The sequence below is a fragment of the Microcaecilia unicolor genome, chromosome 7 (genome assembly GCF_901765095.1).
Source record: "Microcaecilia unicolor chromosome 7, aMicUni1.1, whole genome shotgun sequence".
Taxonomy (NCBI): Eukaryota; Metazoa; Chordata; class Amphibia; order Gymnophiona; family Siphonopidae; genus Microcaecilia; species Microcaecilia unicolor.
In genome coordinates, this window is record NC_044037.1 from 310,452,833 (window position 1) to 310,468,525 (window position 15,693).

The 15,693-nt window shown below is 43.2% G+C and overlaps 1 protein-coding gene across 1 annotated transcript in view; it reads right to left on the reverse strand.

The window, feature by feature from the left end:
* The window catches only part of LOC115475158 (anion exchange protein 3-like), an 85,670-nt gene that overhangs the window by 908 nt on the left and 69,069 nt on the right, over positions 1–15,693 (reverse strand). Inside the window, exons 14-17 of the mRNA XM_030210898.1 lie at positions 12,548–12,714; positions 9,978–10,231; positions 9,593–9,762; positions 3,783–3,956 (exon numbers count right to left, since the gene is read on the reverse strand). Of these exons, the coding sequence (XP_030066758.1) occupies positions 3,783–3,956; positions 9,593–9,762; positions 9,978–10,231; positions 12,548–12,714 (765 nt within the window). The remainder of the gene's footprint in view (positions 1–3,782; positions 3,957–9,592; positions 9,763–9,977; positions 10,232–12,547; positions 12,715–15,693) is intronic.

Genomic DNA, 15,693 nt, shown 5'->3' on the forward strand with positions numbered 1-15,693 from the left:
ATTTCTTTCTATTTTTCTGGTGTTACAGGACATGTAGAGTCCGCTATCAGTTTTTGTCTGCATGTTTTTTGCGGTTCCCTATTTTGTATCAGGTGAGAATCATGTTTGCATTTGCAACTGAGGTAAAGGATTCTGCTGGTATGTAGTGTCTGTGTAGGAACCTGTAACAGTCTGTCGTGCTCCAGTTTCCCAGTAGCAGGTATATTGGTACTCTAAAGTATTTCAGTAGCATAATTAAATGAAATAACTACTTCTGAAGGTTACAGGTATGGGTTGGGATGGAATGGATCTTAGCGGGGACAGGCAGGTACAGGTTAGAGTCCACTGGTGTGCCTGGACAATTTTTGCGCCTTTAAGTGTGCCACAGTGGCGTACCAAGGGGGGGGGGGCGGTGGGGGCGGTCCGCCCCGGGTGCCAGTGGGTGGGGGGTGCTCCGCTCCCGCCGTCTCCCGTGGCCGTTCCCGCGGCGCCACACATTTAAAAACCCGGCGAAGCAGCGTCGCAGGCAGCACCTCGTGCCCTGCTTGTAAAAAAAAAAAATCAAATCTCCTTCCCCTCCTTCTCCTCCTCGTCTTGACGTCGACTCGGGACTTCCAATCAATTTGATTGGAAGGCCCGAGTCGACATCAAGATGAGGATAAGGAAGGAGATTTGATTTTTTTTTTTACAAGCAGGGCACGAGGCGCTGCCTGCGACGCTGCTTCGCCGGTTTTAACGGGACTGAGGTGGGGAAGGAGAGGGGCGAAAGGGACTCGGGTGGGGGTGTTCAGAGGGGAGAAGGGGACTGGGGTGGGGGTCTCAGACAGGGGAGGGGAGAAGGGGACTGGGGTGGGGATCTCAGAGGGGAGAAAGGGAGGGGAGAAGGGGACTGGGGTGGGGGTGTTCAGAGGGGAGAAGGGGACTGGGGTGGGGGTCTCAGAGGGGAAAAGGGGAGGGGAGAAGGGGACTGGGGTGGGGATCTCAGACAGGGGAGGGGAGAAGGGGACTGGGGTGGGGATCTCAGAGGGGAGAAGGGAATGGGAGGAGAGAAGGGGACTGGGGTGGGGGTGTTCAGAGGGGAGAAGGGGACTGGGGTGGGGGTCTCAGAGGGGAAAAGGGGAGGGGAGAAGGGGACTGGGGTGGGGATCTCAGACAGGGGAGAAGGGGAGGGGAGAAGGGGACTGGGGTGGGGGTCTCAGAGGGGAAAAGGGGAGGGGAGAAGGGGACTGGGGTGGGGATCTCAGACAGGGGAGGGGAGAAGGGAACTGGGGTGGGATGAAGGGGACTGGGATGGGGGTGTTCAGAGGAGAGAAGGGGACTGGGGTGGGGGTCTCAGACAGGAGAAGGGGAGGGGAGAAGGGGACTGGGGTGGGGGTGTTCAGAGGGGAGAAGGGGGCTGGAACTGGGGGCTGAAAAAAGGGGCAGAGAGAGAGAGGGGACAGATCCTAGATGGAAGGGAGAGCGAGAGGGAGGGCAGACCCTGGATGGATGGGAGAGGGAGGGCAAATGGTGGATTGAAGGGGCAGAGAGAAAGGGCAGGCAGTGGATGGAAGGGACGGCAGAGAGGGCAGACACTGGATGGCAGAGAGAGAGAGAGAGAGAGAGAGAGAGTGAAGACAGATGCTGGATGGAAGGAAGACGGTGAAAAGAAGATGAGGAAAGCAGAAACCAGAGACAACAAACTGTAAATAAAATATATTTTTTTATTTTTTTTTGCTTTAGGATAAAGTATTGTAGATGTGTTAAATGTTTATAATAGAACATGTAAATAAGGTAATCTTTTTATTGGACTAATTTTAGTACATTTTGACTAACTTTCGGAGAACAAAACCCCCTTCCTCAGGTCAGGATAGGATACTGTAACAGCACTATACTGTACTGACCCGAGGACGGAGGTTTTGGCCTCTGAAAGCTAAATGTATTAGTCCAATAAAATGGTATTATTTTACTTTCTATATTTGTTTTATTTCTATTTGTTAATTTGTAAAGTGGTGATTGGTACTTGTTAGTTTTTTTCAAATTTACATCTGCTGTCTTTATATTTTGCACAGTACTAGGGGACAGTTTCTGTTTCTGTGGTGTTGCATTGTATGCAGAGTCTGGCATTGGGGGTTCAGTTTAATTTTTGTCTAAATAGAAAGTTTATGATTACTTATTCTATAGTGGATTAGGGTGTATCTGTGTTTGTGAAAAAGACATGGCTTTCAGTTGGCATTGACTGTGCAGGATCTACGATCTGTACTATTCTGTCTGGTTTCGTTTTACAATAGGTGAATTGATGTTCTAGTGCTCACTGTAGTGTTTAAGATGCTTTCCTTTTCCTTGTGTGACTCGTAGAAATGACTGCTTATGGTATGGTAGAATTGCTCTATAGGTCCTGAGTGTTTTGTATTCTCGGCATGCCTAGTACTGGATTTGGGGGGGGGGGGATGTTAAAAAATGACCGGCCCCGGGTGTCAACTACCCAAGGTACGCCACTGGTGTGCCATGAGATGAAAAAGGTCGAAAATCACTGATCTAGATTTTCAGAAAGCTTTTGACAAAGTTCCTCATGAGAGACTCCTGAGAAAATTTAAAGAGTCATGGGATAGTAGGCAATGTTCAGTTATGGATTAGGAATTGGTTATTGGACAGAAAACAGAGGGTAGGATTAAATGGCCATATCTCTCAATGGAGAAGGATGAACAGTGGAGTGCCGCATGGATCTGTACTGGGACTGGTGCTGCTTAACATTTATAAATGATCTGGAAATTGGAAAGATGAGTGAGGTGATTAAATTTACAGATGATATGAAACTATTCAAAGTTGTCAAAACGCATGCGGATTCTGAAGAATTGCAGGAAGACCTTAAGGAACTGGAAGACAGGGCATCCAAATGGCAGATGAAATTTAATGTAGACAAATGCAAAGTGATGTATATTGGGAAGAATAATCTGAATCATAGTCATCTGATGCTAGGGTCCAACTTAGGAGTCAGCACTCAAGAAAAAGATCTAGCTGAAATCTTCTACCTCGTGTGCAGCGGCAGCCAAAAAAGCAAACAGGATGCTAAGAATTATTAGGAAAGGGACTCAAAATAAGACTAAGTATATTATGATGCCTCTGTATGATTCCATGGTGCAACCTCACCTTGCATATTGTGTTCAATTCTGGTTGCCGTATCTCAAAAAAGATATAGCGGAATTAGAACGTTCAAAGAAGAGCGACCAGAATGATAAAGAGGATGGAACTGCTCCCATATGAGGAAAGGCTAAAGAGGTTAGGGCACTTGGAAAAGAGACGGCTGAGGGGGGCATATGACTGAGGTGTAGAGCAGGTGGAGGTGAATCAGTTTTTCTGTCATTCAAGAAGTACAAAGACCAGGGGACACACAAAGAAATTACATGGAAATACTTTTAAAACAAGTAGCAGGAAATATTTTTTTCAGTCAAAGAATAGTTAAGCTCTGGAACTCTTTGCTGGAGTATATAGTAACAGTGGTTAGTGTATCTGGGTTTAAAAAAGGTTTGGACAAGTTCCTGGAGGAAAAATCCACAGCCTGCTATTGAGATAGACATGGGGGAAGCCACTGCTTGCTCTGGGATTGGTAGCATGGAATGGTTCTATTAATTGGGTTCCTGCCAGGTACTTGTGATCTGGATTGGCAACTGCTGGAAGCAGGATACTGGGCTGGATGGGCCATTGGTCTGACCCAGTATGGATGTTCTTATGTTCTTTTCAAATGCAGAGGGATTTTGTGATTTTCAGCATTTATCACATAAACTTGCAGCTGTGCTCTTCTATGTATGAAAAACATTACTTACTGCTTTTAGTTCCCTCTCCTGGAACAAGTGTGGTAGTAGAAATCGCCTGAGGGGGACAGTCATAATCAGAAGAAAGGGAAAAGCCAATGAAGCCACCGTGGATTTCACCACCCAGAGGATCACGATACAGGCCAACTGGATACAGGTGAACAGGTTCATTTTCCATGTCTTCACCTGAAGAAAAAATACTTATTTAATGTCTCTAAGTGATAATTGTGGAAGGACTAGAATACGATTTAGGTGATCATCTGCAACAGAGTAAACTTGACAGGGAAGAGCAGAGAAATGGTACCTCAATACCAGTGGTGGGAGGCAGGGCTGGTGGTTGGGAGGCAGGGATAGTGCTGGGCAGACTTATATGGTCTGTGCCTGTGCCAGAGCCGGGGTTGGGAGGTGGGGCTGGTGGTTGGGAGGCGGGGCTAGTGCTGGGCAGACTTATACGGTCTGTGCCCTGAAGAGCACAGGTACAAATCAAAGTAGGGTATACACAAAAAGTAGCATATATGAGTTATCTTGTTGGGCAGACTGGATGGACCATGCAGATCTTTTTCTGCCGTCATCTACTATGTTACTATGTAATACGAGTTACTTTCAGGTGCTAAAGTAGAGGAGTGTGGTAGCCGTGTTAGTCCATTCTTAAGGTTATCAATAGAAATCAAACAAAATAAAACATGGAAAAGAAAATAAGATGATACCTTTTTTATTGGACATAACTTAATACATTTCTTGATTAGCTTTCGAAGGTTGCCCTTCTTCGTCAAATTTGCTTATTTCCGATCTGATGAAGAAGGGAAACCTTCGAAAGCTAATCAAGAAATGTATTAAGTTATGTCCAATAAAAAAGGTATCATCTTATTTTCTTTTCCATGTTTTATTTTGTTTGATTTCTATTGATAACTTTCAGGTGCTACAATCGATGAAATGAAAGCTGATGTGGCAAAATTGAAAGATGACAAAGAAGTGTGATAATTGTGATTCAATCCAAGAAAATGCTACATCAATGAACTCATGCACATGCAGATAATTCAATGAAGCTTTTTCAGCACCTAAAACCTGTTTTACACACAGGAACGAGCATTTATCAGACAGCATACATAGTAACACAGTAAGTGACGGCAGATAAAGACATGAACGATCCATCCAATCTGCCCAACAGTCACATTCATTATCAGTTCAACCCCCTTTTAAACTATGCCAAGCTAACCGCCTTCACTACGTTCTCCAGCAATGAATTCCAGAGTTTAATTACGCGTTGGGTGAAGAAAAATTTTCTCCTATTTGTTTTAAATTTACTACACTGTAGTTTAATCGCATGCTCCCTAGTCCTAGTATTTCTGGAAAGCGTGAACAGATGCTTCACATCCACCTGTTCCACTCCACTCATTATTTTATATACCTCTATCATGTCTCCCCTCAGCCGTCTCTTCTCCAAGATGAAAAGCCCTAGCCTTCTTAGTCTTTCTTCATAGGGAAGTCGTCCCATCTCCGCTATCATTTTAGTCGCCCTTTGCTGCACCTTTTCCAATTCTACTATATCTTTCTTGAGATGCGGTGACCAGAATTGAACACAATACTCAAGGTGCGGTCGCACCATGGAGCGATACAACGGCATTATAACATCCTCACACCTGTTCTCTATACCTTTCCTAATAATACTCAGCATTCTATTTGCTTTCCTAGCCGCAGCAGCACACTGAGCAGAAGGTTTCCGTGTATTATAAACGACGACACCCAGATCCCTTTCTTGTTCCGTAACTCCTAACGTGGAACCTTGTATGACGTAGCTACAATTCGGGTTCTTTTTTCCCACATGCATCACCTTGCACTTGCTCACATTAAACATCATCTGCCATTTAGCCGCCCAGTCTCCCAGTCTCGTAAGGTCCTTCTGTAATTTTTCACAATCCTCTAGCGAGTTAACGACTTTGAATAACTTTGTGTCATCAGCAAATGTAATTACCTCGCTGGTTACTTCCATCTCTAAATCATTTATAAATATATTATAAAGCAGCGGTCCTAGCAATAAACCCTGAGGAACCCCACTAACTACCCTTCTCCATTGTGAATACTGCCCATTTAACCCCACTCTCTGTTTCCTATCCTTCAACAAGTTTTTAATCCACAATAGGACATTTCCTCCTATCCCATAACCCTCCAATTTCCTCTGTAGCCTTTCATGAGGTACCTTGCCAAACGCCTTTTGAAAATCCAGATACACAAAGTCAACTGGCTTCCCTTTGTCCACATGTTTGTTTACTCCTTCAAAGAATTTAAGTAAATTGGTCAGGCAAGATTTCCCCACAAAAGCCGTGCTGACTTGGTCTCAGTAATCCATGTCCTTGGATGTGCTCTGTAATTTTGTTTTTAATAATAGCCTCTACCATTTTCCCCAGCACCGACGTCAACCTCACCGGTCTATAATTTCCCGGATCTCCCCTGGAACCTTTTTAAAAAATCGGCGTTACATTGGCCACCCTCCAATCTTTTGGTACCACGCTCGATTTTAAGGATAAATTGCATATCACTAACAGTAGCTCCGCAAGCTCATTTTTCAGTTCTATCAGTACTCTAGGATGAATACCATCTGGTCCAGGAGATTTGCTACTCTTCAGTTTGCTGAACTGCCCCATTACGTCCTCCAAGTTAACTGTGAATTATATACTTGATCATGGTCTTTCTTTGGTGTTTCGGGGACATAAACCATAGAAGTCTGCATGGCTCTGTCCTTATGTTCCAACTACTGGAGTTGCTGTCAAAGTCCACTCCAGTCTATCCGAATCTGTCATGTCATTTTACAACATGGAGATAAACTAAATTGATATAAGGGAGCAAGTTTCCATATACAAGAGAACCCTTTTAGTATAACACTTAGAAACAGGTAATAAAGTAAGCAAATGAGTGAGTATATCAGGAGGAAAAAAAGCCTCGAGAAGCACCTTTATCCCGCTAAGGAGGCGGGTAAAGGGCTAGGGCTTCTTCATCATAGGCAAAAACCTCCTGGTGTTCTTAGCCTGCCTTCTTATCAAAACATCAACTTGAAAAGCTTAAATTCAGGAAATATACTTGCTAATTTACTGAGCCTTTTCTTATGTTGACTTAACTTGAGAGATACTAATCTTCTGAGGCTCCTCTGTTATTATGACCGTAATAATGGAGAAGCCTCAGAGAAGATTAGTATCTCTCAAGTTAAGTCAACATAAGAAAAGGCTCAGTAAATTAGCAAGTATATTTCCTGAATTTAAGCTTTTCAAGTTGATGTTTTGATAAGAAGGCAGGCTAAGAACACCAGGAGGGTTTTGCCTATGATGAAGAAGCCCTAGCCCTTTACCCGCCTCCTTAGCGGGATAAAGGTGCTTCTCGAGGCTTTTTTCCCTCCTGATATACTCACTCATTTGCTTACTTTATTACCTGTTTCCAAGTGTTATAGTAAAAAAAATTTACAACATGGATCATAAGAGTCTGCTCAGCACTGTCCTCATGTTCCAAGTTGCTGGAGTCTCAAACACAACTAAAACATACAGGATCGATATTCAAAATGATTTAACCAGACAGAAAAGGCTCCTGGCCGGTTAAATCGCCTATTTGGTCTAAGTGCTCATTTTTAGTAGTTAAGTTAAAATTTGAGCCATTTTTAGAATCTGACCCTTAATGTGTAACTCATTTATTCTTCTGTTGTCAATTTTATTTTTGAGATTGAATTATGCTGTGCTGTCTTTTCTGTCTTACAGTTTATTGTTTCATTTTCATATACAGTTTTGATAAGTTATTAGAGATTGCCATTTGTGTATATTAGTGCTTCTCTACTCAGTCCTTGGGACACATCCATCCAGTCAGGTTTTCAGGATACCCATAATAAATATGCATAAGAAATTTACATGCATTACCTCCATTGTATGCAAATTTATCTTAACTGGTTAAGTGTTTAGTGGTTAAAGATAGGTCTGCAATTTTAAACCGGTGAATATCTGCGCCTAACCGACTATGTTGTGCAATATAACTGGTTAACGTTTTAGCGCCTAACCACAAATATTCATTCAATGGAGATAACAGTTAACCCACGGTTAAGCGCTAAAACACTAGTTAACCAGCCAGGAGCTTTTCATAACCAGTTAAATAATTTTGAACATCGGCCAGAGTATTTATAATTATGTTTTGCACAATACAATCATGACCTCTACTTGCCTCACTAACAGGCTCATTTTTGAAAGAGAAGGACGCCCATCTTTCGACTCAAATCGGAAGATGGGCATCCTTCTCACAGGGTCGCCAAATCGGCATAATCAAAATCTGATTTTGGGCGTCCCCAACTGCTTTCCGTCGCGGGAACGGCCAAAGTTCATGGGGGCATGTCGAGGAACGGAACCTGCATCTACTGCTATCCCAGCTCTTTGTGCAGCTTCAGTGCAACTTATTTTCTACTGAATCCACAGCTGGCTCCAGTTCCATCTCTGCTTCCTATCTGATGCCTGATTTCTGTTCCACAGTTCTTTCCTGCTCTGTCTGTGCTTCCTGGCCCACAACTGATTTCTGCTACACAGTTGGTTCCTGCTCTGCCTGTGGTACCTGTCCCATGCTTAATTCCTGTTCTACTTTTGGTTCTGGACCCTGTCTGGTCTGACCATGTCCTAGGCCTAGACTCTCCATTTACATGTCTATCACAGATTGTAAAATAACCATTCTAATCTATCATGCCCTTTCACAAATTTTTTGTGCATTTTGCTTATCAAAAGAGGTCAAGCGGGGCACTGTTGAAGTGTGGTCCCAGAATATTTAACAACCAGCCACCGTCTCTGCCCCTTTCCACCTTACAAGAGCCAATTGGACAACAAAGAGACTTGGGAAAGGTTTGGAGGGAGAGAGAGTTGGATGCAGGGAGTAAAATGGCCCAGTTTCCAGAAGTGCTTTGTCTGGAAAGGTTGTCAGCACACTGCTAATAAGAAACAGGAGATTACCTTAAGCTGGACCCTCCCCCCCCCCCCCCCCCCTCCACTCCCCGTCCCCACTCGCTGGCTAGAAGCCTAGTCACACAATCTTCAGGTAGCCGAGAGCCCAGGGACATTACAGTCAGAAGTGGTGAATTTTCAATTCCACTTCCTTTGCCACTCTTGCTGTGCTTTTGAGGAGGTTCTTATAAGTCCCGAAGGCACCAAAGTAATTAGCAGAGACAGACTTCCCTTTGCCGACTGCTATATAAGTTAGGTATGATTAACTAGATAGTCTTATTACCAAGAACCCACAAGCTGAGAGACATTTTCATCCTGAAGACTCCAACAACCCATTTGAAAGGGTTTGTCTGTGGATCATCTGTTACTGGACTGAATCAGGACTGCTCCGATGTCCCAATCTCTTCTCTACCTTTTTTTCTTATTTGCAATCTTCTACCCTATTCTCTTGTACCTGCTTTAAGAATATATACATTTCTATTTTGCTGTCTTTCCACGAAATCCCAATATTTATACATCTGATGCGATGACCTTCGCCTAAATCTTCACTTAAGCTGTTAAATAAAGGGTCCAACAGGCTTCCGTGAATTCAGTGGTTCTTAGGTGAAAGGGTTGGGTGCCCTAGTTAATACTCATTTCAGGGTCGGCTCTTCTTAGAAATCCATTCACAGAGGAGGGAATCCATTTGTATAAAGTTCTCACCCAGTGCAGGGTTACGTAAGATCATGAGAAAAGCACTAGGTAGCTAATAGCTCAACAAATTTTAATTTGGTTGTTATTATGGGGCACAACTTGGATTGTATGTGAACTCTCATATTTCAGCAGCTCCTTCTCACTCTGCTTCCCAATTATTGTACGTTCACTTACCTTCAGCACATAGATATGGTCCGGATGGTGTTTGGAAGGCATGAAGATCAAAAGGATCCGTTCACAGATCTGGATTCCACTGAGTGACGTTATGCCCATGTACAGGAAAATGCCAAAGAGGACAGCAAGAGGAATCCGACGCAGTACGCTCCCCATCACGATCGACAAACCTATCAGTAAATGCAATACACTAAATGAGCCAATCATCCACCCAACCATCAGTCTCATGTGATGTAAGCAATAGTCTTCACTGGTTACAGAGGGAAATAGGTGAGCAACTGACTGGTTTCACATCTGCCACTTCTGTTTTCCAGTACTGGGCATTCTTTGACTGAAGACAGAAAGCAAAGAGTCTTGCACCCAAAATCTAGGAACAATGTCTTACCCACAAGAGCTGAAATGAAAACCCCAGTGACTCTTTGCTCTTTCACCTCCTCAATCTTTGGCTTCTCTCCCGGTGCGATTGACGTGTTCATGACAGTCAACGCATTGACATGTGTGACTGAACGGACAGTAGTAGCTGTTAACCAGGGCAGCCCAAAGAGGGCACAGATACCACCAAGAGTGCCAATCAGAAGAAGATCCAGATGAAATCCAGATCCTTTGACCAGTTTCCTCTCTTTCTTACTCACAATCAGCCTAGGCAGAGAGGAGACAAACACTCAGGAATTAATTTGGCAATGAAAGACGGAGTAGATCAAACATGACAAGGGCCTGGAGAAGCAAAGCTTGCTTTCGCATTTCTCTGTGCTAGGAACTTCCCTGCTATGAATGGCAATGACCAACTAGAAGTTCTGTGGATCCTCTCCAAACATTGTACCCAGAAAAATGGTTTCCACAAATAAATATTTTTTAAAATACATAATTTAAGAGAGAATTAAAGATGGAACATACTGGTTTTATTTCTTTAATGCTCCTTTAGATGGTATAATGTAAATTTATTAAAAATGTACATTTAACACAATTAAGACCATCAATAACATCTAGATGTTCAAAATTTCACAATAATGTGATGAAATAATGTTTTTTGTTCCTTATAATTTATTTATTTATTTAGCTGCATTTATATCCCACATTTTCCCACCTATTTGCAGGCTAACCCTGACAACATTACAGCTGATTCTCAAGGTAATATCAAATAACGAAGATTTTTCTCCAACTTTCTAAATCATTAAATTGTGCTTAAAGTATTGAAACTTTTGTTGAATTCTATTTTCAGGAGCACAAGATACTTCAGATTACTCAGGTTATTTTACCATTAACTTGTGCTATTATAGCACAGGTCCTATTTATCTATCTCTACTTCAGGAAGTAGGGGAAAGCTTGGCTCTTCAACCAGGCCTTTAATGGAAGAAGTAACTAGCTTCTTAGTCTCACTGACATACATGGGTTGCACATACTGCAGCAGGACATGTTTATCCACTCCTACCCTAGCTGAGATAACATTTAATCATCTCCCTGACCTTATTTTCTAACTCCTCCTACTCTCTTACCTATCTATATGTTCCATCTTTGCTTATACCCTTCACTGTCAATTAAAATGTTCTATTACGTATTGTATTGACAAGGTAAATAGTATACTATCCAGTTTATTTTCGAAAGAGAAAGACGCCCATATTTCGACCCAAATCGGGAGATGGGTGTCTTTCTCTCGTGGGCGAACAAATCGGTATAATCGAAAGCCGATTTTGGTCGTCTTCAACTGCACTCCGTCACAGGAACGAACAAAGTTGATGGGGGCGTGTCGGAGGCATGGCGAAGGCAGGACTGGGGCATGGTTATCGGTGGAGGAGAGATGGGCGTCTTTAGCTGATAATCGAAACAAGAAGGGCGTTTTTAACGAGAATTTGGTCCGCTTTATTTGGACCCTATTTTTTCTAGTTCAAGTCCAAAAAAAGTGCCCCAACTGACCAGATGACCACCGGAGGGAATCGGGGATGACCTCCCCTGACTCCCCCAGTGGTCACTAACCCCCTCCCACCAACAAAAACCCACTTTACAAACTTTTTTTCCCAGCCTGTATGCCAGCCTCAAATGCTGTACCCACCTCCATGACAGCAGAATGTGTTCTATCCTGTGACAGCCTTTCCCTGGTTCTCATGTGGGTCTCGGGTGAGTGTGACACCTTTTCTGTTAAGGGCACTGCAGAGTCACATCAGCAATGCATTGTGGTGGGTGTAGGGTATTGGGCTCCGTGATTCCACTAGCTTGTGTTACATGCTCACGATGCTGGTAGTTGGTAGGCTCTACTCCCATGGTGCTTTTCCCTCTGCTTTGTGCCCTGTTTTGTTTCCGGTAGTCCATGAGGTACTGGCCATTTTTGTAAGACAGTTTTTTATCCCTTTCATGTGTTAGCCACGTTACAGAACTTAGTTCGTACTTTGAATGTGGCTGAAAGAGGGCATTGTACACCATTCTGCCAGCTCTGACCTACTGCTAATCTCAGTACCAGGGAGACTCTTTGCCAGTGGGGCACAACCTCTGATCTGCAGTTAACTGTGAGTAAACGTGCTTATTCCAATAAAGGACGTTTTCGGAGACATTAGTCTTCAGGTGTCAACTGGTGTGCCAAGATTATACAGCAGCAACAAGTCCTAGAGGCCTGCATGTATGCAGATCCCTGGAGCACTTTTAGTGGGTACCGCAGTGCACTTCAGGCAGGCGGACCCAGGCCCATTCCCCCCTACCTGTAACACTTGTGGTGGTAAATGGGAGGCCTCCAAAACACATTATCGCTAAAAAGAAACAAACGCCCAGCTCGGAAACGACTAAATCCATGACATTTTGGTCCGTACAAACCGTATTTTCGAAGCGGAAGATGGATGCCCATTTTTTTGTCGAAAATACGGTCTGTCCCACCCCTTCACGTACCCGTTCTCGGACATAGACGCCCATGGAGATGGGCGTTCGCGTTCGATTATGCCCCTCCACGGCTCCATATCCACATTCACTTACGTGGTAATCTGTGTCTCCATGAAGATCAGAATAGAAACCAGAAGGGCTGGGACAGCCGAGGCAAACATCATCCATATAGGGAAGGTCTTCCTGCTGCCCAGAGGGTGGATGAACCAGCCATGCTTCTGTGGGGCAGTGACAGAGAGTCCCGATGACACATTCAGTTTCTGAGCATGAGAAACAGCAGATCAGGAGTTGCACCAAATTCATCCACTTCCAGCAAAAAGAATCAACCAAGAAAATATATAACATTAAAAGTAGCTTAAAGATTAAAGCAGGGGGCTGAGAAGCAAGGAAGCCAGGGTTCAAATCCCACTTCTACTCCTTCTGAGCTTGGGAAGTCACTTAACCCTCTGGTGCAAATTTAGATTGTGAACACTCCAGGGACAGGAAAATACCTCCAGTACTTGAATGAGTTAAATCCAAAATGGAATCCTTCTCAGTAGAAGTATGCAATGAAATCAGTGTTTCAGAAAGTGAATGACTGGTTGGCGAACAGTGGATTAATGTTCAATATAAAGAAAACTATTCACATCAGTTTTGGGGACCTGAAGAAGGAGGAGGGCGGGTGGGAAGGGATATGGAAAACTGCAGCTGATTTGATCACTCCGCCCCTATCTGGAAGAGACAGCTCTGAGGGTCTTACTTCAGTCACTGTTACAGGTTGGGGGCCAACTTGTAAGTTTATTAGAAAAACTCTAAGTGGTTCATGATATAGCAGCCAGGCCAGAAACAGAGAAACAGTGATGTTTATTCAAGATGTTGATTTCAAATTCTTCAGGCTCAAAACCTGGTTATTTCAGAGGACAGTTCAATGATATGTACCAGGAAGAAATGTATACTTCTACATAGTAACATAGTAGATGACGGCAGAAAAAGACCTGCACGGTCCATCCAGTCTGCCCAACAAAGCAACTTGTGTGCTACTTTTTGTGTATACCCTACTTTGATTTGTACCTGTGCTCTTCAGGGCACAGACCATATAAGTCTGCCCCACCTCCCAACCACCAGCCCCGCCTCCCAACCACCGGCTCTGGCACAGACCGTATAAGTCTGCCCAGCACTATCCCCGCCTCCCAACCTCCAGTCCCGCCTCCCACCACTGGCTCTGGCACAGACTGTATAAGTCTGCCCCGCATTATCCCCGCCTCCCAACCTCCAGCCCCACCTCCCACTACCGGCTCTGCTATCCAATCTCGGTTAAGCTCCTGAGGATCCATTCCTTCTGAACAGGATTCCTTTATGTTTATCCCACGCATGTTTGAATTCCGTTACCGTTTTCATCTCACAGGGCAATTTATTAATTATCTGCCAGGGATGTCAACTGCAGTGACAGTGCTATGCAATTCCTTCTTTAAGCATAGGCAGGAATCAATCAACTCAAACCAGATCATTTCCAATCTATGCACTTTATATATGGAACGCAGTAGCTAAAGAGCTATTTGCTATAAAGGACATTTCTGATTTGTTTAATCAAAGCTTTAATGTTTGATATACCAGTAGAACAAGACTCATATGTGCTTCTGTTATGCCCCGCCCCCATATTCATGGAAGCAGGGTATATTATTGTGTATATTTAGTATTAGTTGTATTTAATTGCATTGTTTGTATAATAGATAGAACTGTGCATTAGGACTGCTTTTCCTATAGTTTGCAGTTTCTGTCATTGACTACTTGTGAGTTTTACCTATTGGCTGTTAACTCTAGCTCCGAGCTAGGCCAGCCCTTCCTCTCTGCCTCTGTGGACTATATGAGAAAGCCCAGTCTTCCTAGCATGCCTTTGTGATTAGCAGATATTCTAGGGACTGATCCCTCCTTAATTTACTGTAATTCCATCAAGATGTTTCACCATATCCCATAGTCATCGTCCCAAGTCATCTCCCAAAGACTTACCTAAGTCATTTCCCATTTATTTTCTCTGAGTTCTCCCCCTTATTTTCCTTGAGTGTTACAGCTTTTCCTCTCAGCTGGGCTGAGGTTCTGGTCATCTCCTTGCCTCTGAGGTGACTAGATACAGACTATGTGCAGAAGGCAACAATTCTTTTACAAGCATATTTTTTTTTTGTTTATTTTTGAGTACTACAATAAAGATCTGCTTAAGAATTGAGACTGTACTGGTGAAGCTTCTGCTTGGGGGATGGTTTATGCTGGCTGTTTAAGCTACACTACACTCTGCCTAGAACAAGTATACTTTGCTTAGAACAGTACAGCTAGAGACCAATCTCAATCATTGGGTATAAATCAATTACACTGCCTTGTTGGGCTATAAATTTGAAATTCTGCGAAAAATAGTGGTGAAAAAGACTCCTAAACAAAAGGAGACAAAAAAAACTCCACAAAAGGCACAAACTGCACCAGTTCAAAATACAAACAACATGAAAAAAAACGTTCATCAAACTAAAAAAAAAACTTTAAAAAATGGTCTCAATTAATGAAAATTTATAAAATCAATGCAGCAAAATAAACTGTATCACTTATCTTTGCCTGGAAGCATGATTACTGGATAGATGTCATGTCTGTAAATGCTGGTGAAGTAAAATTCCTAGACAAAATAAATGACTACTTCATGGAGCAGCTGGTTCAGGAACCGACAAGAAGGGGAGCTATTTTAGATCTAGTCCTTAGAGGAATGCTGGACTTGTTGGTATTGGGTCTGCTGAGCAACAGTGATCATAACATTATCAAATTTGAGGTGCAGTGAAGACTCTAAGGGAATCTATAGTGGCAGCATTTCACTTTGAAAAGGGCAATTGTGATAAATTGAGAAAAATGGTTAAAAAAAAATCAAGAAGGAGGCACAAAGTTAAGATTTTAAACAGGCATGGACGTTGTTTAAAATTGCCACCTTGGAAGATGTATTCCAAGTATTAAAAAAGGTGGAAGGGAGACCAAACGACAGGCATAAGTACATAAGTATTGCCATACTGGGAAAGACCAAAGGTCCATCAAGCCCAGCATCCTGTTTCCAACAGTGGCCAATCCAGGTCACAGATACCCAGCAAGATCCCCAAAAAAGTACAAAACATTTTATACTGCTTATCCCAGAAATAGTAGACTTTCCCCAAGTCCATTCAATAACAGACTATGGACTTTTCCTTTAGGAAGCCGTCCAAACCTTTTTTAAACTCTGCTAAGCTAACCGCCTT